The 26,490-nt window shown below is 39.9% G+C and overlaps 1 protein-coding gene across 1 annotated transcript in view; it reads right to left on the bottom strand.

Moving 5' to 3' along the window:
- RHOJ (ras homolog family member J) overlaps positions 1–25,903 on the bottom strand; it is a 93,297-nt gene extending 67,394 nt beyond the window's left edge. The window contains exon 1 of the mRNA XM_061429075.1: positions 25,085–25,903. Within this exon, the coding sequence (XP_061285059.1) occupies positions 25,085–25,328 (244 nt within the window). The 5' untranslated portion in view covers positions 25,329–25,903. The remainder of the gene's footprint in view (positions 1–25,084) is intronic.
- Between the last annotated feature and the right edge of the window lie 587 nt (positions 25,904–26,490).

The following is a 26,490-nucleotide window of genomic DNA, read 5'->3' as shown; positions in this document are numbered from 1 at the left end:
CATATTAATGTGATAAATTTTATTAATGTATTTTCTAATCTTGAACTATTCTTAAATACTTGGAATAAACCTCTCTGTACATGGCTTTATCTGTATGACTCTTTGTGAGGTCCTTAGCTTCTGTGATCTGAATCAGATGTATGGAGTCTTCTAAAGCCTTCAGATTATTCTTTTCTGCACTGTTGTGTATTTATGGGATAAAGTTCTTTTCCTTTTTAGATGTATCCCTCATCTTCAAAAATTATGTTTTTGTTGGCAGTTTTTGAGACCCGTCATAACTGGGCTCTGTCTTCTCAGCTTCTAAATATTTCCTTCCTTTGTTTCTTCTGTGAATTCTGCTCTTTTTTGGCATCCTTTTCAAAATATTTTGAAATCTATGCTCTTGTTTTACTGAAAATACAGTTTGTATTTTTGTTTTCCATTTTTTTCTTTTGGATGGTTTTCAGAAAGAGAATAAAATTGAATTTATGCAATAACAATCATATCAGAAGTCCCAATGAAATACTTTTATTTTTACAGAGCTAAATATCAAGATATTAAATTGATTTTCACAGACTCAATAGGCATTTTAGAGTTGAAATTGCTTGAGAAGTAAAAGATTTGAATATTTTCGGGGACAGGGATAAGATTATTACAAGTTAATTATTTATCTTTTTTTCTATCCTGGAAAGCTAGAGGTAATTTATATTGTTCCAAGGGGAAACTTTCCTCCAACTATAGTTTAAAAAATCAACCTCCAACTATAGTTTAAAAAATATCAATGATAGTTTTACAAGTGAAAGAGGTTAAGTGATAACTGGATGCAATTGGGAAAAAATGCTTTTCCTTGGAGATTGATCCCAATCACTTTCAAAATTGTGATGGGGTTGAGGGGCTGAGGAACAAGCCTGGGAGTTAGTGAGAGGTCCCAGGGTGGGGGTATGGGATAAGGGTGAGCTAACTTCAGAAGTCAGATAATGCTAGGGAAATCAGGAAGAATACAAACAAAATCTTCTAAACAGCAAACTTCTGGGTCTGTCTCAGTAGGGACTAACTGCGCTTATGAACTGTTCTGTGAATTTGGTATGGAGCAGGCCCTGAATTTTCACTAGGCAGCAAATTGTTTGAGGTATATTATCAACAGTAAACAGTACAATTACAATTATGTCTTTAGAATAGAGTGTTTTAATATCCAAATGTTTTTGTGGTGAGTCTTTTTAAGGTCATAAAAATGGATTTACATGCTTGGTTAGAAACAATTCTTCTGGTGCTGCAGCTGGGTGATCTGGACTCTGGAGACCACCGCCCCGCTCCCCACACCTGCTGCTGAAATAGCGCCAACAGTTCTGAGGCATTTCCACCCGTAAAAGGAATGAGCAGGCCAGTGCACAGGCTGCAGGACACAGAGCAGAGACCTCTGCTCATGCATATGTGAAGGAACAAATTAGGATTAACCGCCTTCTTAGGGGTGCGGTCCGGGGGAAGGGGATGTGTCAGTTTTGTGTGCTGTCGTTGTGCTGTGTGTCTCGTTACATTTTATGTCATTCTGAACTTAAGGAGCATTTAATGAATCAAGTGATTTATACTAATAAGAAACAATAACTTTTGATAGTGCTTTCCAACACAAAATGCTTTCATGTACATTATATAATTTATAATTTCTTAAGGATGTTTGGCTAATACAGATTAGTTGCCTGGGGATCTCTATAATATTAATGCTATCAAGAAGACAAATTACTTCCTAGATACCTGGTTTCAAGGTAAAATTACATGTTGGAGAGGGTTGTGGTGGTCATAATTTGCTTAACAAGTATTTTTAGAGACTCTCAGGGTAGAGTAAAATTGGACTATGAAATGAGACTGTATACCTGTGGCGGATTCATTTTGATATTTGGCAAAACTAATACAATTATGTAAAGTTAAAAAAAAAAGAAACAAAAGGCTTTGTGGATAAGACTATCTTTTCTTAAAAACAAATAAAACATGTTGAAGTCATTTTGTAGGAATGAGACTGAGTATTAATCTGGAAAAGCAGAGTTGTGTAAGAGCAATACCTGAGGAGTATGTCAATACAGATCCTTCCTTTTTTTTTCTCCTATAGTAGAGTTGGGGTTTTTCTGTTTCTGTGTCTCTGTAACTCTTTTTACACACACACACAGAAACACACACATCCCAGTCAAGATTAGTAATGAACTGGATTGCACTTATTTTAGTCTTTCAGAGGTGTCCGTGAAATTAAAGATTGGAATGTTCATATTGTAAACACTGCTTCCAGCACTGAGCTGATAAAATAGGTACAGAAGTTAGCTTCTGTGAATATTTCACAACTTTGCTACAAAACTCGGCAGACAGTAACCTCCTTGTGAGGAAAACACTGATCTGGGAGTGATAGTCTGGGGCTTTTGGGCAATAAGCAACTCACTGAATGTGCCCCACCCTCCGCTCCCTTTTCTATGCACTTCTGTGGATCACCTAGGATGATGGCAGAATAGGGCAAGTGTTAAAACTTATGCGCAAATGCAGAACTTGGATGGAGATGATCTGTAACACTGAGGAAGAATATCTATCAATGCTGGGAGTTCTATGCAGGCAAGATGCAGTGGGACCTTAGAGACAGCAGGACCATAGGATCTCTTTCTTAAACTAATAGGTCCTGCCTCTAGCAATAGTCTAGATGGCTGACCAAAATTTCCTATTTTTCACTATACCCAACAGCACTGACAAGACTTGGAGGAAGTACCTCCAAGATGGAATATCTTCACAAATGCCCTTTTAGCTGTGAAGAGCTTTCCTGGTGGCTCAGATGGTAAAGAATCCACCTGCAGTATAGGAGACCCAGCTTTGATCCCTAGGTAGGGAAGATCCCCTGGAGAAGGGAATGGCAAGCCACTCCAGCATTCTGTCCTAGAGAATCCCATGGACAGAGGAGCTGGGCAGGCTACAGTCCATGGGGTTGCAAAGAGTCAGACACAACTGAGTGACTAACACACTTTCTCCTTGAGAATCAGAACTAACCTCTACTCATCTATCCACAAGCCTTAAATTCTTTTCTTCAATCTTTTCACTTGTCATGCAACAATGATAGATGAGCTCAAAGCAGGAGTAGCTAGTCTATGCCCTTTCTTCTCCTTTTCTTACCTCCTTTGTGTTCTCCAGATACACAGAGGTGAAGTGAGCAAGAAATAACAGGACACCTTGTGAAGAAGTTGCATTCCTTTGTCTTTGTTCTCTTGACCTTCAGACCTAACACAACTGCAGGCTGCTCCCCGTATGAAGTGGGTTCATCCATAATGAAATAATCTCAGATTCTTTGAAGGGGAAGATGCCAAAATTGCTTTGGAAGTTGTACAGCAATGTCATATTTGAACCAGTCTAGTATAGTTTAAGATGATCTATTTAGGCATGTCCACTAGGCATGTATAATGCAATTTTTATCCCTGAGACATCCGTTTGTGTTCTTGACACTGGAAAAGGTGCTACATCCTTTATTACCATTCTCTGGTGTTGGAAATATAATCAGCACTTATAATCTAGTGCTTACTATAAGCCCAGTTGTGATGGGGGATAGAGCCTTGCCTCACTAGGAGGAGTAGCCTGGCAGAAGGGGATAAAAGCAGTTATTTTAAAAATTAAACTTAATTGAAGTACAGTTGATTTACAATGTTGTGTTAATTTCCTGTAGAGCAAAATGATTCAGTTCCTTTCAGATTCCTTTCCCTTATAGATTATTGCAAGATATGGAGTACAGTTCCCTGTGCTGTGCAGTAGATTCTTATTTATTTTATATATAGTAGTGTGTGTATGTTAATTCCAATTTCCTAATTTATCCCTGCTTCACCTCTTTCTTTTTTGGTAACTATACATTTGTTTTCTATATCTGTGAGTCTAATTCTGCTTTGTAAGTAAATTCATTTGTATCATTTTTTTTTCAGATTCCACATATAAGTGATATTATACGATATTTTTCTTTCTCTTTCTGTCTTAGTATGATGATCTCTAGTTTCATCCATGTTTCATCACATGGCATTATTTCATTCTTTTTTATGGCTGAATAACATTCCACTGTATATATATACCACATCTTCTTTATCCATTCATCTATCAGTGGACATTTAGGTTGCTTCCACATCTTGGCTATCAGAAACTGAGAAGTAGCTATTTTATAGGAGGCATTCACACAGTTAAGAGACAACAGATGAGGAGGAACAGGAAAGCTTTAGGGATCTTATTGCCTCAAGAAAACAAGTGTAACAGTATAGTCATTTAGAGATAGGACATAATGCCAGATTCTTTAGTAAAAATATTTAGTTCTGTTTGAATTTCTATAGTTTCAGCCATTGAGTATGTGTATAAAGAAGGAAGGCATTTGGGAAGTCAAGTTAAAACCACAGTCTTTTATAATTCAGGAACATTTGGATTTTTGCTAAGATCTTCTCTCTCTCGTGCTACGTGCCTGCTCTGATCTAATGGACCAGGCCAGACTCCAGGCAGGTTCTGTTTTCAAACAGGACCTCTCTTGAGGAGTGAGAACGAGTTACCTAGTCAGAGGTTGGAGAGAAGAGGAATTTCCTGTGCTAATCTTCATCCCTAGAACTAAAGAATCTTCTTGTCTCTGTTGCTGCTGCTGCTACTGCTGCTAAGTTGCTTCAGTCGTGTCTGACTCTGTGCGACCCCATAGACAGTAGCCCACCAGGCTCCCCCGTCCCTGGGATTCTCCAGGCAAGAACACTGGAGTGGGTTGCCATTTCCTCCTCCAATACATGAAAGTGAAAAGTGAAAGTGAAGTTGCTCAGTTGTGTCCGACTCTTAGCGACCCCATGGACTGCAGCCCACCAGGCTCCTCCTCCATGGGATTTTTCAGGCAAGAGTACTGGAGTGGGGTGCCCTTGCCTTCTCTGAGGATCACTCTATGTACCCAAGAAAGGATCCTAATGGATCCTAGTGGAAAAATTACCAAGGATTTGGGACTAGAAGAACCTTGTCCTTGAAGAATCACAGAGAAAAATCTCACTTAATTTTCCTTTCCCATAGATTTGAAAGACATTGCTCAGGGGTAGACGTGCATTATTCCTCCTGAATCACTGATTAATTCACCAAGGGGGAAATATGCAGCTCTTCCTTGTTCCTTTTGCATTATGGTGTAATTTTCATAACTGAATTTCTATGATTCTCACATATACCATTTAAATATCGCTAAAGTCTGTTTTCCTTAATAAAAGATGAAATTTAAATAATATTAGCAACAAGTTTTGCCTACCAAATTAAAGGTGCTTGTCAAATTAATATGTCACTGCCAGTCTCTTAGAAGATATGCATTCCCTTTCCTGCAGAATTCACCAGATAGAGGTACTTTGGGGGTTGGGGGAAACTCTTGGCACATGTCAAAGAAAGTGTAGTGTCCTTTAAAAAAAAAAGTAGGATATGGAAAGACTAAACAAAAACAAAACAATCTCTATAAGGCTCTTTCTTGAGTATGTCATATATTTTTTCAATAGCTGATTATCGAGTTTAAGAATCATGAAAATAAAAATGTGCATTAAATCCTCTGAAGTCACCATTTTCAGTTAGTTTATTTAGAGGTGGTTGGTGCCCATGTACACAGTGCTAACAATTTTTAATGGACAAATGGATTATTCCGTGGGTTGATTCTTCTCTTTTGCAAAATGCTTTACCTGGTGCTCTTTCTCTTTGGGCTTTGAATGATTTTCAGGGTCTGTGGGAGTAACCAGATGTTGGCTGTAAAAGTAGAGCTAAGTGTCTCTGTCAGTGGAATAGAAATTCTCTTCCTCATTTCATGGGAACAGGCCTCGAAAATGTTGGTGACATGGCAAAAGATAGGGAAGCTGAAGTAGTGATTTTAGATATCAAAACAATGTAGGTTTACTGGCTTCCTGTGACACCGAATGCAAATAAAATGTATTTTTCCAAAGGTGTGCAAAAGTTAGTTTTTTGGGTTAGTTGCTCTGTTGTGTCCAACTCTTTGTGACCCCATGGATTGTAGCCCACCAGGCTCCTCTGTCTATGGAATTCTCCAAGAATGAATACTGGAGTGGGTTGCCATTCCCTTGTCCAGGGAATCTTCCCAACTCAGGGATCAAACCTGGGTCTCCCACATTTCAGGCAGGTTCTTTACCATCTAAGCCACCAGGGAAGCCCCCAAATGTTGTGTGTTTTGAAAGCTATGCATCTATTAATCTATATTCCTAACCCCCTTTCACTCCTTCCCTACCACCACAACCTCCCACATTTGCACATCAGTTGAAATTTTGGAACTCTCTTGAGGACCCACATATATAAATAAACATAAAGTGAAGTAATTTCTTTTACTGTGTAAATTATGAGACTTAAGGTTAATTGATGATGTGGGAGGGTCCACAATAACCCATGATCTCTTGAAGGTACACTTCAGGCTTTGTTCAAAGCTTGGAGCTTAAAATTTCTTCCTGTGTCCAGAAAAATCTAGATTACTCTGGAAAAGAATGTCTTTTGTGAAACTGGGGTTCAATCTGTGGTAATTGGTGAGGTCATTAAATAGGATGTTGGTCTGATGTACACTCTTCTAGAGAAGCTTTTAATGTACTCACTGGTAGGAAGCGAGTGCAGCCTAAAAAATGCTTCAGGATGATTTGTAATCTACTACATTCTAAATCCTAGTAAGACTAGCATATCTGTTACAATGATAGAGTGTTCAGTGCTATAAAATACAGTGATCTATGGTAACCACTGGGACCAATATATCTCCTATAATACCAAAGAATGTGTCAATCTAAGGACACATTAATTTCCCTAGTAACAAAGGAAAAAACCTCAAAGACAGAGGTGATCAAAAACAGTATTTAGTCTAGATTTCTACATGCTGTTAGGGTTGACTGCACCTAACCATGTTGATGAGATACCCTTTACTGCTAAAAAAATGACAAAAGCTACTTACTGGGTACTGGCTAAAGATTTGAAATGAAAGTTGTTTGTGATTTCCTTGAAGTGAACTCATGAGAAGTGGCCTATTAAAAATGGGGAAAGAATAGTCAAATGTCTGTGAAAGGAGTTGAAAAGATATGGGAATATTGTCTGAGGACAAAAGGGATGAAAATTGCCTTGGTTTTCAAATATGTTAAAAGCCATTATTCTGAGGATGAAAATGAAGGTTGATCCATCTTTTATAACTTGAGAGGAAATGGCTTTCATCTACAGCCTAAAAGATTCCGTTTATCTAAGGGGAGGACTTGGTAGGGAGAGTTATTAGGAGGGTAAGTGAACGAAATGAAGGGAACAACTTCTACGGCAAAGTTTATGCCTGATATTGACACTTAAGATTTAACATTCACTCTGTCTCTTGTGGGCTTCCCTAGTGGCTGAGTTTAAAGATTCTGCCTGCCAATGCAGGAGATGTGGGTTTGATCCCTGGGTCAGGAAGATCCCCTGGAAAAGGAAATGAAAACCTATGCTAGTATGCTTGCCTGGAAAATCCATGGACAGAGGAGCCTGGTGGGCTACAGTCCATGGGGTCTCAAAAGAGGTGGATGTGGTTCAGCAACTAGACAACAACATCAACTCTGTTTCTTGTGAAAAGTTTGGTTAAAAACATGCTTACTATTGAAAATTCTTAATGCTAGTATTTACTAGCTTGAACTACTATAAATTTCATATGAAATTCATTTTAATTGAAGAAAGAAGCACTTAAGCCTCAGAGTGCAAGTTTATCCAATAAGAGCAGAGAGGAGACTTGAGAAAGAGCATAACTATTTTTTTCCAAATAACTTTTCTTACAACAAGTATAATGTGCCCCATTATTGATATGTATGTTCATGACTTTTCTTATCAGCCGAAAATTAGTATACTTTCTACTGAATGGTGACATTTTATAAACATCATTCACAATTTTTAGGAAGTTTACACCTGGTATGCATTAAGGAGATTATTGACTTATTGCTTTTCTCTTTATTAATCTAATTACTTGAAAAAAGTTTTACAGTACATATTTTAGGGAATTAAATTTTTCTTTTTGCCTCTAGGATATAGCATCCAAAAAAACAAGAGACAGAACAGAAATCCTTAATATAATTAGGAAAAACAATTTTTGCCTAGTGAAATCACTCAACTCACAAGTTTGAAATTTGGCTTAAAGCAAAAGCTTTTGGATTTTTTCCCCTAGAAGAATAAAATTGTTTTAGAAAGTTTTAAGCAAACCCAATCCATTACCTTTTTTTTTGGCCATGCCATGCAGCATGTGGGATCTTAAGATATCGAACCCGTGCCACCAGCATTTGAAGCAGAATCTCGACCAGTGGACCACAGGAGGAGTCCCCCAAGACACTATTTTTGAATGAATGATCATGATGTTTAGGATATATAGGATGAAGGAGGACCAAATTTTAACATAGAAAATTATCCTGACAGTTCACATGGGGTGTTGACTTCAGTATAATGCAGTGGTTAAAACTGTGGGATTTTTGGATGTCATTCATTCATTCAATCAGTCATTCAGTAGGCATTTCTGGTGTCCATTGTATTGTAGACTAATTCCAGGCACTGGGGACATAAGAAGAAATGAGGCAGAAAGAACCTTGCCTTCATGAAATATACATTCTACAGTGAGACAATGGATAAATGAATGATAAGCAATGGATAAATGAATAAACAAGTAAGATAATTACTATAGAGAAAATAAATAGGTGTCGAAATGGTGTCAATTAAATCAGGGTGCTCTGGTTTGGCCTCCTGAGGAGTTAATATTTGAGGTGACAGATTTTAACCCCAATTCTGCCACTTTCTGGTCCTGTGACATTGGACTGATTACTTCTCTGACTTCCAATTTTCTTCTCTATGAAATGAAGATATTACTACCAGAGAAAATATGAGGCTTAAAGAAGACAGCAAAGTACAGGGCTTGGTGCGTTTTAAATAATAGCTAACTAACATTAATTAATTACTGTTTTGGGCTTCCCAGGTGGCACAGTGGTAAAAAGCTGCCTGCTGATGCAAGAGACACAAGAGAGGTGGGTTCAATCCCTGGGTTGGGAAGATCTCCTGGAGGAGGAAATGGCAACCCACTCCAGTATCCTTGCCTGGAAAACTCCATGAACAGAGAAGCCTGGTGGGCTACAGTCCATGGGGTCTCAAAGAGTCAGACAAAACTGAGCAACTGAACACACACAGACACAATTACTATTTTATTAATAAACCATAAATATTCCAAGAGATTATGAAGCAATTTTTTTTTTTTCATTATGCTACATTCTGCTCAGGCTACACAGAGAATTGTTTCTCTCTTGTTGGCAAGTTGAATTGCATTCTGAAGCCTGGTTGGCTGATTTATATATATTAAAACAGTGAGAGAGAGACTTGAAAGAGGTCCCCGCTGGCAGGACCGCTGGTCGTTGTCCAGATAAGGGTGCCTAAGTCTCAGTTACCAAATTTCTGTCTCTCCCTGACTTTACATCCTATCTTTTGCAGAAACCAGATTCTAGCCCAAGTAAAAGCTTTTTTAGACTCCGAGAAATTGAATTTTAGGCAACTTTCCATTTTTGTTTTTTTTCCCCCTCATTTTCTCCAAATATTAGGTCAAAGCATGAAGAAGAACAGAAAGATCTGCAGAGGGGAAACAGATGTTTATGTTCGTTTCACAATCCCAGGGCTGGATAGATATGGAAGAGCAAGAACTGCATCCAGGACAGAGCTGTACCCAAACCTCCCCAAGGATCCCAGGCTCTTTCCTGTGTTTTAAAACTCCTTTGCTTCTTCCCATGACAGTAGGTGTTCTCTAAGCTTTCCTCAGTGCCCACTCTGAAGGTCTCACGGTCCTGCTGACTGTTGTTTTGCATACAGCAGGCTCAGTGAACTGCGATTCATGCTTCGCAGCTTTGCCAATCACGCCTGAGGCTTTGCTCTCAGCAGCTGGCGCTTGGTGCACCCAAATTTCCCTAATGAGTCTTCTTTCCACTCCGTTTTACAACTCCCACTCTTCTCTGTTGTGAGTCTCTGAGGCTTTTCCCTTTCCTCACAGGCACCTCCCTCCTATCCTCCCTCGCTTTCTGATTTTCGTCCTTGTGAATTCTTTCTTCCAAGGTCTCTCTATGTCCCAGCCATGGGCACAGATCTTTTTTATAAAGGACTCTGTTTCCTCATTTAGGAATTTGCTAGCTGTTTCTGAAAGGCTCTAAAGACCTCTTCTGTCTTATATAATTTCTCCTGTTAGAAACTAAGTCAAGAAATGATATATACATGTACTTATTCTCAACTAGCTTTTTACTGATTGAAAGTGTGAAAGTGAAAGTGTTGGTCTCTCAGTCTTGTCTGACTCTTTGCAACCCCATGGACTGTAAGCCCACCAGGCTTCTCTGTCCATGGAATTCTCCAGGCAGGAATACTGGAGTGGGTTGCCATGCCCTTCTCCAGGAGATCTTCCTGACCCAGGGATCAAAACCTGGTCTCCTGCATTGCAGGCAAATTACTGTCTGAGCCACCAGGGAAGCCCTTTTAATGATTGATGGTTGGTTATAGAATTTTTCTCATAACTTGATTTTTAGGCATCTTTATAGCATAAAGAAGGATTTTCTGAATGTTCTAAATTATATTAGATTGAACTATATGAACTTAAGATACCCAAATGGTTTTGAACTATAAAATGACCATTTCATATGTTCACCTAATAAGAAATTCTTAGGATGCTTGTTGAAATTTATATTTACAGCTCTTTCTCGGGTATAGAAGTTCTGGCATGGACCAAAGAAATCTGCATTTTTTTCCTTTTTAAATTGAAGTATAGTTTTCCTTTTTAAAAATGGAAATATAATAGAAAATAATCTGTATATATGTATCACAAGATCTTGAATATTATTCCCTGTGTTATACAGGTAATTCTTGTTGCTTTTCTATTTTATATATAGTAGTATATATCCATTAATCCTATACTTCTAATTTATCCCTCCCCCCTACTGCCTTTCCCCTTTGGTAACCACAAGTTTGTTTTTTATGTCTGTGAGTATGCTTCTGTTTTGTATACAGATTCATTTGTATTATTTGTATTATTATTTGTATTATTTGTATTATTTCCTGTATTTGTATTATTTCCCTGTATAAGTGAAGTCATATAATGTTTGTCTTTGTCTGTCTGACTTACTTCACTTAGTATGTTATTCTCCAGATCCACCCACATTTGCTGCAAATGGCAATATTTCATTCTTTTTTAATGACTGAGTAATATTCCACTGTGTGTGTATGTATGTGTGTGTGTGTGTGTGTGTGTGTGTGTGCGCGTGCATATACATACATACTATCATTACATAGTACATCTTCTTAAACCGATCATCTGTAGATGGGCATTTGGGTTGTTTCCATGTTTTGGCTCTTGTAAATAGTGTTGCTATAGTCAAGGCTATGGTTTTTCCTGTGGTCATGTACGGATGTGAGAGTTGGACTGTGAAGAAAGCTGAACACTGAAGAATTGATGCTTTTGAACTGTGGTGTTGGAGAAGACTCTTGAGAGTCCCTTAGACTGCAGGGAGATCCAACCAGTCCATTCTGAAGGAGATCAGCCCTGGGATTTCTTTGGAAGGAATGATGCTAAAGCTGAAACTCCAGTACTTTGGCCACCTCATGTGAAGCATTGACTCATTGGAAAAGACTGATGCTGCGAGGGATTGGGGGCAGGAGGAGAAGGGGACGACAGAGGATGAGATGGCTGGATGGCATCACTGACTTGATGGACATGAGTCTGGATGAACTCCGGGAGTTGGTGATGGACAGGGAGGCCTGGCGTGCTGCAATTCGTGGGGTCGCAAAGAGTCAGACATGACTGAGTGACTGAACTGAACTGAACTTAAACATTGAGGAACATGTATCTTTTTGAATTGGACTTCATCTTTTCTGGATATATGCCAATGAGTGGGATTGCTGGATCACATGGTAGCTCTTTTTGTCCTTTTATTAAAAAAAAAAACAAAAAGAGCTACCATATGATCCAGCTACCATATGAAGACCACTGATCTTCCCAGTGGTCACGTACGGTTGTGAGAGCTGGACCGTAAAGAAGGTGGAGCACGAAAGAGTTGATGCCTTTGAACTGTGGTGCTGGAGAAGACCCCCGAGCATCCCTTGAACAGCAAGGGGATCAAACCAGTCAATCTTAAGGGAAGTTAACCCCGAATACTCATTGGAAGGACTGATGCTGAAGCTGAAACTCCAGTATTTCAGTCATCTGGTGCAAACAGCTGACTCATTGGAAAAGTCGCTGATGCTGGGGAAGATTGAGGGCAGAAGAAGAAGAGGGTGTCAGAGGATGAGATGGCTGGATGGCCATGCAATGGACATGAACTTGGGCAAACTTCAGGAAATGGTGAGGGATAGAGAGGCCTGGTGTGCTGCAGTCCTTGGGGTCGCAAAGCGATGGACAAACTGGGCAACTGAACAATAGCAACATGATAGCTCTTTATTTAGTTTTTTAAGGAACCTCCATATTGTTTTCCATAGTGGCTGCACCAATTGGCAGAACCTGCATTTTTGACAAGCAGGCACTGGGAAAATTTGGGAAATACAGGTATTTCATTTGTAGTTGAATGAACATCTAAATATGATCCTTAGGGAAATTTATATTGTTTATGAGTTTATTGTATTTGATGTAAGAAATTTCAGCTTAGCAAGTGTGATGATGATTACTAAGTGTTCATTGAAATCTGTTCACTCTTTCTTTGGGCATATAGCTAACTTCTCTAAGTGTGGCCTAGGGTTTACCTTCTCTCCAAAAAAATATAAAGAGATGTCATGCCTGCCACTTGCAGACCTGGCCCAGATCATCACTCCTTGCCCTCCATATCCTCGCATATTTTGTCTAAATATAGAGCAACACAAAGTCCTACCCAACAGCAGAATCACATGAAGTCATACGAAGTCACATGAAGTCATATGAAGTCACATAAAGTCTTTTGCTTCATATGTGCTCTACGTAGCTATTGTTAATTTGAGAGCAACAGGCATTGGCTAGATGAAGCAGACAAAGTATTTTTAAGAAGTATGTCTAGGAAAGACTCATTTCGGTCTTGGATGTGGTTACTGGGTACTGAGAAGTAACCAGAAACCTAATAAGTTCTTGCTGCTGCTGCTAAGTTGCTTCAGTCGTGTCCGACTCTGTGGGACCCCATAGACAGCAGCCCACCAGGCTCCACCGTCCCTGGGATTCTCCAGGCAAGAACACTGAAGTGGGTTGCCATTTTCTTCTCCAATGCATGACAGTGAAAAGTGAAAGTGAAGTCGCTCAGTCGTGTCCGACTCTTAGTGACCCCATGGACTGCAGCCTGCCAGGCTCCTCCACTCATGAGATTTTCCAGGCAAGAGTACTGGAGTGGGTTGCCATTGCCTTCTCCGAATAAGTTCTTGAGAGAACTGCATTTCCAAAGAAACTCCAAACTTGGACTAAATGCTCTTATGACTATAAAAATAATATGTGAGCCATGAAATTGTACAAGCAAGAGGCAGGCTGTGAAAGTTGTGTGACTCTTAAGAAAGACAGAGTCCCTGAGGTCCAATTCAGATGTGTGTCATGAAGGATAATGAAAGAGGAAGAACTCCCCAGAGACCCAAGCTAGGGGAAGTTCAGAATAATGGACAAAGAAATTCCTCTTGGAGAACAACATAAGGGTCAGTTCAAGAAATGTCTCCCACTGCTAGCTCAGGGAGTCTTCCCAACATTTGCTATCTGGATTCTTTTTATTGCTATGTCTCTCCTATTCTTTTCTTTTCTGAAAGGGGGTTTGAGTATTTTGGTTATCTCATCTCTTCTATCATTGGCTGAGAGGTGACCGTATATATGGGGGACATAATGAGTCTTCTACTGACCACAGGAACCGTGTCTCCATCAAATGGAAAGGACCAGGCATCACTTGCAGATGCTAGATTTCAACCTTCTTCACTGAAATATTGGACTCTGTGATCCCTCTTGGGAAAAATTTTGTTTTACATGTAGGAAAAAATGTGCAGGAATATTTGATGGCTAGAGAGTTTGATGCAAACAGAGATGGCTAGATTCCATTAAAATTCATTCTTCCCCCTTCTGGGCACATAGGTGGGTTTGTTTTTATTTCCCAGCTTCCCTTAGACATAGGTGTGGCCTCATGACTAAGTTATCTGCTTTGGAGTTTGACTGGAAATGATGTCTGTCACTTCCAGGCCTGGTACATAAAACTTTCCATGCAAGCCTCTCCACCTTGCTCTTTCTCAGTAGTCTGGTTGGATGGGAGATCTTAAGGGATGGTGGGATCACAAGATGCAAAGAACCTGGGTCCTTAAATGACTGAATGAAGGAAAGTAGCCCAACTGACATGAATACCTATTCAGGACCATAAATTAGCAAGGTGTTAATCCCTTACATGTTTGGATCTATTTGTTAGAAAAGGTTAGCGTATCCTAACTAACAGTGAGTTTTTGATTAACGTGATTAGCTCTAAACCTACACATTGCTTACATTGTTTATTTACTGTTTCATGGCCTCCACTTACTTCATTACAAGTTATTTAACCTTAGCAAATTGGTTAATAACTTTGAAACTTGGTTTCCTCATCAGTCAAATTTAGGAAAATAAATATCTCATAGGATCATTATAAGGATACAATGAATTGATGTATGAAAACATCTCAAAATATGCTCATAGCAAGGACTTTGTAAGTGTGTAGCTATTGTTGTTGTTGTTAGTACATATTCTAGTAGCATTTGGGTTTTGTAATTAAATAGTACCACACTGCTTGTAGGATTACACGTGGCCATAATGAAATTCAAACTGAGACTGTGAATGAGGAACATCATAAATAAAAGCTGTATTGTGAACCAATACAAAATGCTGAATGAATACACATGAATAGGTCCTTTTGTCTGGTGAGAATTAGGCACATCCAGAAAGTTGGTGGACTTCAGAGTATTCAGGAATGATGCCAGGCCACTCAGTGATTCACAGTGGGTCCCTATTGAGTTCTCGGTGGAATTTATCTTGACTGAGTTATACCTGGAAAATTAACTGTTTGGATTCTGCTAACTAACCAAGGGATGGCATTGATTTCTGTTTGTGGGAAAGTAAATTTTCAGCCTTATTAGAACCTGTGTCTAAACACAGAGGGTAGGACCTCTGTAGATCCTTGTGATCTTGTGCTCAGAATTGGTGAGTGAGATGATTTCTGTTGAGCTTTCATACCTGTCCTTTCCTCAGAGGCCTCACGTGAGTTGCCCACCTTTCTGTTGCCTTTGTGGAATAGGCCAACTACATTACAAAACAAAGGTATTCAGTGTACTGGGCCATTCTGAGCCAAGTTTTCTCTTTGCCCCACAACAAGAGGGAGTGATGGCAGACTCTGAAAATGCCATCCTGGAAATGAAGTACTGATTACCTGAAGCCCAACTTTGTTGGGCAATCAGTAGTAAACTTTATGAAGGGTTTCCTAGCTTGGGCAGTGAAAGGAGCCAGGCTGTGTGGAACTAAAGTCTTGGTCTCAGGGAGTCTGTGCACTGAAGCCTGAATTGGTCACAGGCCTTGGTTTGTTGCCAGCTAAATCTGGAATGCAGGAGGGTTATGAACTGCAGATGGAGTTTCTAATCCCAGGAGCATGACTTTTCTTGGGTCGCTATGGTCACAGATACTTAATTCTCTATTCCCCTCTTCTATTCTTTCTTAGTCCTAAGAGATGAAACTCACAGTTTACTCCTCTGCAGTATGCTTTGGCTTTCCGAGTATAATTTCCACCCCTGAGCCTCTGAATGTGCTTGTGCTCATAGGCATCACAGTGTAGACTGTGGAAGGAACTATCTGTACAATTCCTGTTACGGTACCTTTGATGTGGCCTCCAAGAGTCCAGAAAAACATCGGACACTCATCGCACTATCACACTGCCTCACGAAGAGATACTGGAGAGTGGAATACCTATAAGATATTGGGCTTTTGAACATCATGTTGGATTTTTGAACAGAGAGATTTGACTGGCCCATTCTTATCTCCTCTTTCACATACTTCTTTTATATTTTTGCCTAAGGTTAAAAGCCTGGTGATTTATTTCATAGTCCCAGGAGAGGTGTTTTAGGTTTTCTTTTGGCTTACAAAAAATGAATCTCATCCATTCTCCAGAGACTCACAGGTATCTTTGGAAAGAACAAAAGAGAAACTCCTGAGTAAATATTCCCAAAGGGGCAGAACTGTGTCATAACACTGTGTAGGTCTGGGGCTTTGTTTTATTTACTCTTTATTATTTTTTTCCTTCTGGATTGGACATAGTTTCTTCCCAATGCTCTGGCCATTAGGGTTATGATGGAGTCTACCTTGGACCAAAATCATCATTTAATTAGGTGGAAAAAAGTTTAGAATTGACTTTCAGATCTCTGTGAAAACAACATCCTTTCACATCTCACTCAGCTGATAGAGCAACGAACTGCTTTTCCCTTTTCCACAAATTGTGTTAATTTCCTGCATAGGCAGCCTGGGTTTGCAAATAGTGATGACATAAATTTTTTAAACACAGGTGGTTTTCCTAGAGAGATGGGTGATAGGTGAAAGAGCCACAGACATGACTGATTCTCATACAGAGGATCAATGAAATGGTGAATGAGGTACGTCAGGCAGAGGCTTTAACTTGAATGGGATTCTTTTATGCAGCCACACAGATCAACAGACAAACCACAAGCATGATCCAACTCAACATACAATCTAACTAAACTAGAAACGGAAGTGTTATCCTTATGACATATGTGGTGTGAAACATTAATTGATACTACTTTATCAGTGAGATATCTACCACAAAACTCAAAGCTGTAAATCAGATGAAGCCAGGATGGGGGAAGAAATATGGTTATTCTGTGGTAAGCTGTGAAATTTCTAAAGGTTGTTAGGACACCTCGAGTCATCATCAGGAGTAGGAAACAGTGCCCAGAGATGTTTCTTAGGCACATCTGCAGACTTTTTAACCTTCCTTTAACTGCCCCCATTTTTTAGACCTAGTTCTTAGTTGAACTTGGAGTTATTCTGGAACATGCTCTTTTATAAAGAACTATAAATGAGTGGGCCACTCAGAATTTATGTAAACTTTTAAATATAATATAAGTGGAGGAATCTGAGTACATCCTGTCTGTTTCCAAATGAAATTTATACATTGAATACATTGGGCTTCCCTGGTGGCTCAGTTGGTAAAGAATCTGCCTGCAATGTAGTAGACCCAGTTTTGATCTTTAGGTTGGGGAGACCCCCTGGAGAAGGAAATGAAAACCCACTCCAATATTCTTTCCTGGAGAATTCCATGGATAGGGAAGCCTGGCAGGCTACAGTTCATGCAGTTGCAAAGAGTCCGGCACGACTGAGCAAGTAGACATGACATTGGCCCATTAGATCAAGAAAATTCAATGCTGTATTATAACTCCAGTAGAGATAAAATGATTATTTAAAATGTGAAAAAAATAGTTCAAAAATATAATATATTTAATAAATATTTTATATGTTTCCTTTCTAAAGAGACATCTATTGGACTGACAATTTGTTCATTTATTCATCAAAGTTTTAATGGACCAGGAATTTATCTAAGCACAGAAGGAATGAGATGATTAAGACATTCTAATTCATTGATTCAGTAACTGTCTATTGCGAGCACACTGGATTTTGAGTTCTATTTTAGAAGATGGAGATAGAGCAGAGAATAAGACAAAGCCCTTGCCCTCATGGAGTTTACAGTCCAATGTAGGATAAAAATGGTAAGCAAACAAATATAAGAATAATGTCAAGTAGTGTTAAATCTTATGAAGAAAGACGAAGCAGGATAAAAAGTTAAAGAGTGACTCTGTGGCATGCGTGTTTGTGTTTGTGTGTGTGAACGCATTAAACAATGTGATCAGTTGAGACTGAGGGGTTCTGGAGGAAATAAGGTCAGGTTGGGGGAAGAGCAAGAGCATAACCTTCAAGGAAAGATGGAGTTTGGTGTGGCTGAAGAACATCAAGAAGGCTGGTGTGGCTCGAGCAAAAATACTGCAGAGCAGAGTGTTAGAACTGGACATTGGAGAGATAACAGGGCCCAAGTCTCGGAGTGCCTTGGAGACTGTGATAAATGATGGAGTCTTAGGGTGAAGGGAGGTGATTGGTAGATTTGGGGCTGTGGATAGTCCCTCTGTGAAAAACTGGCTGGAGGGGGCCAGACTGGAAGCAGGGAACTGGGAAGTGATGATAGCAGTTTGGATGAGAAATGATGGCAGCGTGGACAAGAATGAAAGCAGAGGAGTGGTGAGAAGTGATCAGGCTTGAGATGTATTTTGAATATTGACCTGATTTGTAGTAGGAAGGGGTAATAACTAGTGGTTTGGATAGAGCGATGTGGAGGGTACTGTCAAAGGGAGAAAGGAGTTAAGGATAATACCAAAGTTTTTGTTCTGAGCAACTGGTTGGGAAACAGTAGTCATATACTTCTATTGGGAAACTAGGGGAGGAGTAGACTGGGAGAATTAAAAAAATTCTGCTTTGGACAGGTTAAGTTTGAGATGTCTATTAGATATCCAAATTAACAGTTGGATATATGAATCTGAGTCAGGTTTTTTTTTTTTTTTTATGGTAGAGATATACATTTTGGAGTTATCAGTGTATAAACAGCATTTAAGTCCATGAGACTAGATACAATCAACTTGGGCACAGATAGAGAAGTCAAGGGAGAGACTGAATATTAAAGTATGCTGATGGATAGTGGTAGGGAAGAGATGGAGAAGGCAGCAGAGGAGATAGAGAATTGCCATTGAGGGGAATAAAAACTAGGAGAATGTTATATCTCAGGAACCAAGGAAGTGTTTCAAGAAGGAGAGTATAAGCCATAAGAAAAGCCCCCAAGAGACCAAGTAAGATGACGACTCAGAGTTTTTTGTTTTTTTCCTTTTTGGCCACACTACAGCTTTTGGGATCTTAGTTCCCTGACCAGGGTTTGAACCTGGGTCCTTTGCAGTGAGCACTTGGAGTCATAATTCCTGGACCATCAAGAAAGTCCCAATAACATAGAATAGAACACTGGTTTTGATAAGACATGACCCTTTCTTTCAGGAGTTTATAGTATAGTGGCAGTGGGGAAGTAAGGAAACAAGCAAATCGCTCTCAACTGTGGAAGTTGTGTTCTAGCAATGTTGACACATTTCTGGACATGAGTTGAGGAAGGAGCAAGGAATTTTCCTTGGGGAGTCAAGGGAAGCTACGTTGAGCAGATGTACATTTTTTTTTTGGCAGATGTACTTTTGGATTCTGGTAGGTAGGATGGAGGGAAAAAAACCAAGATTCATAAAACTTAAAAATATTTCTTTTCTAGTTGGTTGTTGATTTTTTTACAATCACTCGGGCAAAACTAATATTTCCTCTCAAGTGAATACCCAACTACAATTACTCCATGTAGACATATTTATCAATTATCAGTAAACATGATGACTATATTATAAGGACAATATACACATTCAATCATACCCTGTTCCATTTGGAGGACACTCTTGTAATAATATTCTTCCTAGTTGTAGCCTTTATCTTTTAATTATACTTTAATTCCTTTTCATAGCTGTGTTTAAGTGTAGAGACCCTATTCTTTTTTCTTATTGAAGTATAGTTGATTTAAAGCATTGTGTTAATTTCTGCTATACAGCAAAGTGATTTAGTTATACATGTATATATAATTTTTATATTCTTTTCCATTATGGTTTTTCACAGGATATTGAATGTAATTCCCTGTGCCATGCAGTAAGACCTAGTTTATTCATTGTATATATAAGATTTTGTTGTTTAGTTGCTAAGTTGTGTCCGACTCTTTGTGACCCCTTGGACTGACCCCATGCACGCCAGGCTTCTCCATCCTTCACTATCTCCCAGAGTTTGTTCAAATTCATGTCCATTGAATTGGTGATGCTATCTAACCATCTCATCCCTATGCTTAATCATAGTAGCTGCTATGTACCTAATACTTACCAATGTAAGACACTGTTCTAAGAGCTACATGTATTTATTTTGTTCTCATGACCTTAATATCTCTACTGTCCCTTTAAAAGATTCATGACAACTGAGGCACAGAGAAGTTGAATGACATACTTAAGGCCACACAGTAATTGCAGAGTCAATATTAGAATTGGGCTGTTTGGCTTCAGGGCACACTACTTTGAGAAGTATGCTGATGTGACCATACTATTACATCTTTACCTTTCTAAGATAGGTAGTTATTAGGGAAAAATCTGTGTAGCTCATGAAATTCTCCAGGCCAGAATACTGGAGTGGGTAGCCTTTCCCTTCTCCAGGGGATCTTCCCAACCCAGGGATTGAACACAGTCTCCCACATTGCAGGTGGATTCTTTACCAGCAGAACCAGAAGGGAAGCCCTTTCACTTATTTAAGGGATAGGCTCTCTTTGACTTGAATTTTTCTGAATTCCTTGACTTCAGTTTTCCAAAGATTCAGTAAACTAGTTGCAGGTTGTCACTGCAGAATGAGCCAGTAGGACCCAGGGACTAGATATTGAATACTTCTCCACATGGAGAAGAGATCATGAGCTCTTCTACAGTTGACTGTGGATTTTCATGTGACTGTGTCCGGGTTTACATTCAATCAGTTTGTACATGAAGAGGATGGTGGTAAAGAGAGTTAGGTAGGGTCTTTGTGGTGGCGAAGATCCCTCTACTGATGAAAATGTTCACTTCACTTGGCTTCTAGATGTATATGGCTCACATCTTTATTTCTCTTAAAGATGTGAGATACTGTGGATTTTAAAAAGGTACAAAGTGTAAGCTTGTGAGATACTGTGGACTTAAAAAATGTACAAAGTGTAAAAGCAACGATGTTTGGGAGTGCCTATTATGAGCAAAAGAACTGTACAGAACTGTACAAAAAAGATCTCCATGACCCAGATAATCACGATGGTGTGATCACTGACCTAGAGCCAGACATCCTGGAATGTGAAGTCAAGTGGGCCTTAGGAAGCATCACTACGAACAAAGCTAGTGGAGGTGATGGAATTCCAGTTGAATTCCAAATCCTAAAAGATAATGCTGTGAAACTGCTGCAGCAATATGCCAGTAAATTTGGAAAACTCAGCAGTGGCCACAGGACTGGAAAAGGTCAGTTTTCATTCCAATCCCAAAGAAAGGCAATGCCAAAGAATGCTCAAACTACCGCACAATTGCACTCATCTCACACGCTAGTAAAGTAATGCTCAATATTCTCCAAACCAGCCTTCAGCAATACGTGAATGAACTTCCTGATGTTCATGCTGGTTTTAGAAAAGGCAGAGGAACCAGAGATCAAATTGCCAACATTTGCTGGATCATCAAAAAAGCAAGAGCGTTCCAGAAAAACATCTATTTCTGCTTTATTGACTATGCCAAAGCCTTTGATTGTGTGAATCACAATAAACTGTGGAAAATTCTGAAAGAGATGGGAATACCAGACCACCTGACCTGCCTCTTGAGAAGCCTGTATGTAGGTCAGGAAGCAACAGTTAGAACTGGACATGGAGCAACAGACTGGTTCCAAACAGGAAAAGGAGTACGTCAAGGCTGTATATTGTCACCCTGTTTATTTAACTTATATGCAGAGTACATCATGAGAAACACTGGGCTAGAAGAAGCACAAGCTGGAATCAAGATTGCTGGGAGAAATATCAATAACCTCAGATATGCAGAGGACACTACCCTTATGGCAGAAAGTGAAGAGGAACTAAAAAGCCTCTTGATGAAAGAGAAAGAGGAGAGTGAAAAAGTTGGCTTAAAGCTCAACATTCAGAAATCTAAGATCATGGCATCTGGTCCCATCACTTCATGGCAGATAGATGGGGAAACAGTGGAAACAGTGTCAGACTTTATTTTTTTGGGCTCCAAAATCACTGCAGATGGTGACTGCAGCCATGAAATTAAAAGACGCTTACTCCTTGGAAGGACAGTTATGACCAACCTAGACAGCATATTAAAAAGCAGAGATATTACTTTGTCAACAAAGGTCCCTCTAGTCAAGGCTATGATTTTTCCAATAGTCATGTATGGATATGAGAGTTGGACTATAAAGAAAGCTGAGCACTGAAGAATTGATGCTTTTGAACTGTGGTGTTGGAGAAGACTCTTGAGAGTCCCTTGGACTGCAAGGAGATCCAACCAGTCCATCCTAAAGGAGATCTGTCCTGGGTGTTCATTGGAAGGACTGATGTTGAAGCTGAAACTCCAATACTTTGGCCACCTGATATGAAGAGCTCACTCATTTGAAAAGACCCTGATGCTGGGAAAGATTGAGGGCAGGAGGAGAAGGGGACGACAGAGGATGAGATGGTTGGATGGCATCACTGATTCAATGGACATGAGTTTGGATAAACTCCGGGAGTTGGTGATGGACAGGGAGGCCTGGAGTGCTGCGGTTCATGGGGTCACAAAGAGTCGGACATGACTGAGCGACTCAACTGAACTGAACTATGAGCAAAGTATTGCTTTGGTAATAGTGGCTGTGATATCTTGAGAGCTAAAGCAAGGAATAGCCAAAATCTAGGATCTTTAATGCTCAAATAACAGCAAGTATGTATACAACTGAAACAAAATAATTTGTTCCTGGTGAAATCTAGAGGTGGTCCAGCCTTTGTTTCCTCTCTGATGTTTTTTATAGGCTGATTTTACCTCTAAAGACAGTTTTATCCTTTTTATTTCTGACACTGTGCTCTAATTGGTTCACCCAAAAGCTGGAGATGGGATATGTAATTTAAAATTATTTATTTACTTATTTTAAATTTGGCTGCATTGGTTCTTAGTTGCAGCAAGTTGGATCTTTCAGTGCAGCTTGCGGGCCCTCTGGTTGTGGCATATGGGCTTAGTTGGCCACGGCATGTGGGATCTTAGCTCCCCAACCTATGAGTCCCCTTCATTGCAAGGCAGATTCTTAACCACTGGACCACTAGGGAAGTCCCATGAACATGCAATTTTTAAAAGCACTCGAAACCTTGTGGGTTCTATTTTTTTTTGTTAGCAGTTTTTGAAACTAGGCAGTCTTTTGGACTGTAACGAGATCAAATCAGTCAATCCTAAAGGAAAGAACCGTGACTATTCATTGGAAGAACTGATGCTGAAGGTGAAACTTTGATACTCTGGCCACCTGATGCCAAGAACCAACTTATTGTAAAAGACCCTGGTATTGGGAAAGATTGAGGGCAGGAGGAGAAGGGGATGACAGAGGATGAGATGGTTGGATGGCATCACTGACTCAATGGACATGAATCTGAGCAAACTCCAGTAAATAGTGAAGGACAGGGAAGCCTGGCATGCTGCAGTCCAAGAGGTCACAAAGAGCTGGACAAGACAGTTACTGAATGATAACAACAATCTGCCAGTTCCCTAGCCTGGGAGAAAGCAAATGTAGAATAAATAACCTTTGCTAAGATGTTTAAGGCCAAGATGCTAATAATTTTCTTAAGTTGCAGACCCAATCTTACAATTAGATTTTTTTTTCTCCTCCGGGTGAAAGTCTATCTGCACTTCTCTTCTTTCTGTTCTCATTCAAAGGTTCTTCTCTGGGCATGTTATGTGTGTGTGCTTAGTTGCTCAGTCATGTCTGACTCTTTGTGACCCTATGGACTCTAGCCCACCAGGCTTGTCTGTCCATGGGATTTCCCAAGCAAGAATACTGGAGTGGGTTGCCATTCCCTTCTCCAGGGGATCTTCCCAATCCAGGGATCAAATTCAGATCTCCCACATGCAAGCAGATTCTTTACCGTCTGAGCCACCAGGGAAACCCTTCTTTGGGCACAGCCACTATAATTTCAGAAAAGCTTAAGGGAATTAGCATTCAAATTTGCTCCTAATTTCTACAAATATAGAAAAACCTGCTAGGGAGTGGATACTATTTTCACTGTGGTTTTCTCCCTGTCTGCTATGTAATAGTGTCATAAATCAGGTACATCTAGCAGGAGGAGGAGACGTAGGTGATTGTTTAGTTCTGGAAAAGAAGCTACTTTCTACAGAAAGGATTTCAAATAGCCCCACAGCAAAGCCAGCACTCAAACAGGTTTCCTGTGGGCTATTTCCCCTCCGCTGCTCTGGACCCAAAGCCAAAGTGAAGAAGAGAAACTTCCCTATCACAAAATCTCAAATCTCTGGTACCTCAAGCTGATCTTATAGTGATCAAGCAGTTTATCATGTTCCAAAAAGTTGTAAAATCTAGGCTATTGTAAATTAAAGCATTTTATGAATTTGCTTTTAAAAAGTTTAATCGGATTTACTTTAGAGATTAAGAGAAAAATAAGAGTTAAAGTGGAAAAAATTAGATAAGCGATCACATGAGAAACTTTGGAACACTCAATATAACCAAAAGAATTAAGTTGTAACTACACTATCTTAACTGTCAGACCTTAAAATATTTTATGCCATATTTTGTGCTTTCGGGACATACGTTGAAATAATTAAATTTTATATTAATCTTTATTTTTTACTTTTAAAACATATTGATTAAAAACCACTTTTAATTCAAAATACAGATTGCCTAACATATTTAAAATCTTTGAATACTTTTTCTTCAATCTACTTCCATAGGAAAATGAAAGTACATCAGGATAGCACCAATTGTTATGGAAAAATGAATGTTCTAATGCTACTAATTTCAGCATTTCATTTATAAATGGCATGGGGTGAATATATGAGAAGTGGCAAGAACACTTCTTTCATCAGTTGTGCAACTAGTGGGTTTCTTTTTTTTTGTAAAAGAGAATTGTGACGCACCACATTGTTAATCAGCTATACCCCAGTACAAAAAAAAAAGGTAAAAAGAACTGAGATGCAATTACACTACATTTTATAATGTTCACAGTAAAGAAAGTTGATGAATCTTCAGGCAAATATTAAGTAACATCTGTAGCCCCAAAGTCTAGATGGCAATTCAGCGTATTTCCCCAGCATTATTCATTTGGTTAAAGCAGAGAAAAGGGTTACAATAGAAGTGATATACAGGTTGTTCTAACAACAGCAAAGACCTTGGTTGCTGTGATGCCCAGCTACCTGGCTTCCGCCAGGCCTGCACCCAGAACTGACAATGGAGATAAGCCAGGCCCCTCTGAAGCAGGGATGTTACCTCCCACACCTTGTGACCCGTTCGCAGGGGTGGGTTTCCCACTTTTCTTACCTGCGTAGTGATCGAACACAGTGGGCACGTATTCCTCGGGGAAGGCATCGTTGGCGTAGCTCATCAGCAGGCAGGTCTTGCCCACGGCGCCGTCCCCCACCACCACACACTTGAGCATCTTTTTCTCCTCGTGGCCACCGCAGCCGCAGCTGCTGTCATTTCCCTCCTGGCAGTTCATGCTCGCGGCTCCAGCTGCTGTGACTGTGCTGTGGTTGTTGCTTCTCCCACTTCTTCCAAAGCCCATGAAGCCCGCGGCAGGCTTGAGATCACTCTGCCTTACTCGGAGTAACTGGGATCCTGCAGACTTGTCCAAGGTGGCTGGCACATGCCCTCTCACTTACCATACTGATCAGGACAGGTAACACACTGGGGAGAGTGATTAAAAGCATCTGTCCCTTTCCCCCATCAGTTCAAGTTAAGAAATCCTCATCTTCACCGAATTCAAGGGCATTCCTGGGAGTCTAGAAATTTCAACAGCTCGAGGGTTTCTCTCTGGTCCCCTGTTCTCCAAGCCTGAGGGAACTCACTGGAATTTTGCTAAATCTTCCCCATTTTCCACTTCACATCTAACATGGAGGAAAGCTGGGCTTTTTTAATGGAGTTTTTCCTTGCTTCCTCCAGCTTGCCGAGTGTCAGGAAATCATGGGTTTCCTGCTGCATTCCATATTAGGATCAGTGGGCTGGAGAAGGCTGCAACAATGGGAGCTCTGTGTGTGTGTGTTTGTACTTCTGGGGAACGCTGCCAGGACATGGAGTGGGAAAACTCTAGGGGTCCCACTGCAGACTCAAGCTGTCAGACTTCCTGTTTCATCCAGGGCTGGAGAGCCTGTTTGCCTGTGGCTGGCTGGGAAGAGGCTGACGAAAGGATGAAAACCCCGGAGTACTGTCTGCCACAGAAACACAGGGAGCCACACCAGCCGTTGTAGGATAATATATGACATCATTCCTCACTGAGTCACCAGTTAAAAGCTCTGCAAATTAAAACTGGACAGTTCTTCACATACTTAAATGAGAAACCGTAAGAAATTTGTTCTGGCAATAAAGAAGAAAACCTTCCAGAGTTTCACTGTTTCAAAGGGAAATGTTCTTGTAGATTGTAGGTTTAAGATGTGTGATCAGGTTTATAAGCTGCCACATTTGAGCTCAACACTCATATGTGTATTCCAGACACAAACATTTTTATGGTTGTAGCACATAAGAAATCAATCAGATGTGGGATGTTTGCATCTTCTTATTAGCGAATAAACACACATGTCTTGGCTCACCCTTACTTGTGGAAATGAGAGCATGTGGGACAGCTTTATTGGTTTGTTTCAGGTCTCCAAATGCTGCTTTTTCCTGAACAGTTCCATTTTTGATTTAGTCTTCTCCCCTTGGTCAGCCTGGTCCTCTTCAATTACAAAGGA

The sequence above is a fragment of the Bos javanicus genome, chromosome 10 (genome assembly GCF_032452875.1).
Source record: "Bos javanicus breed banteng chromosome 10, ARS-OSU_banteng_1.0, whole genome shotgun sequence".
Classification (NCBI taxonomy): domain Eukaryota; kingdom Metazoa; phylum Chordata; class Mammalia; order Artiodactyla; family Bovidae; genus Bos; species Bos javanicus.
The sequence above is the reverse complement of the archived record's forward strand: the minus strand, read 5'-3'. Positions and strand labels throughout refer to the sequence as shown.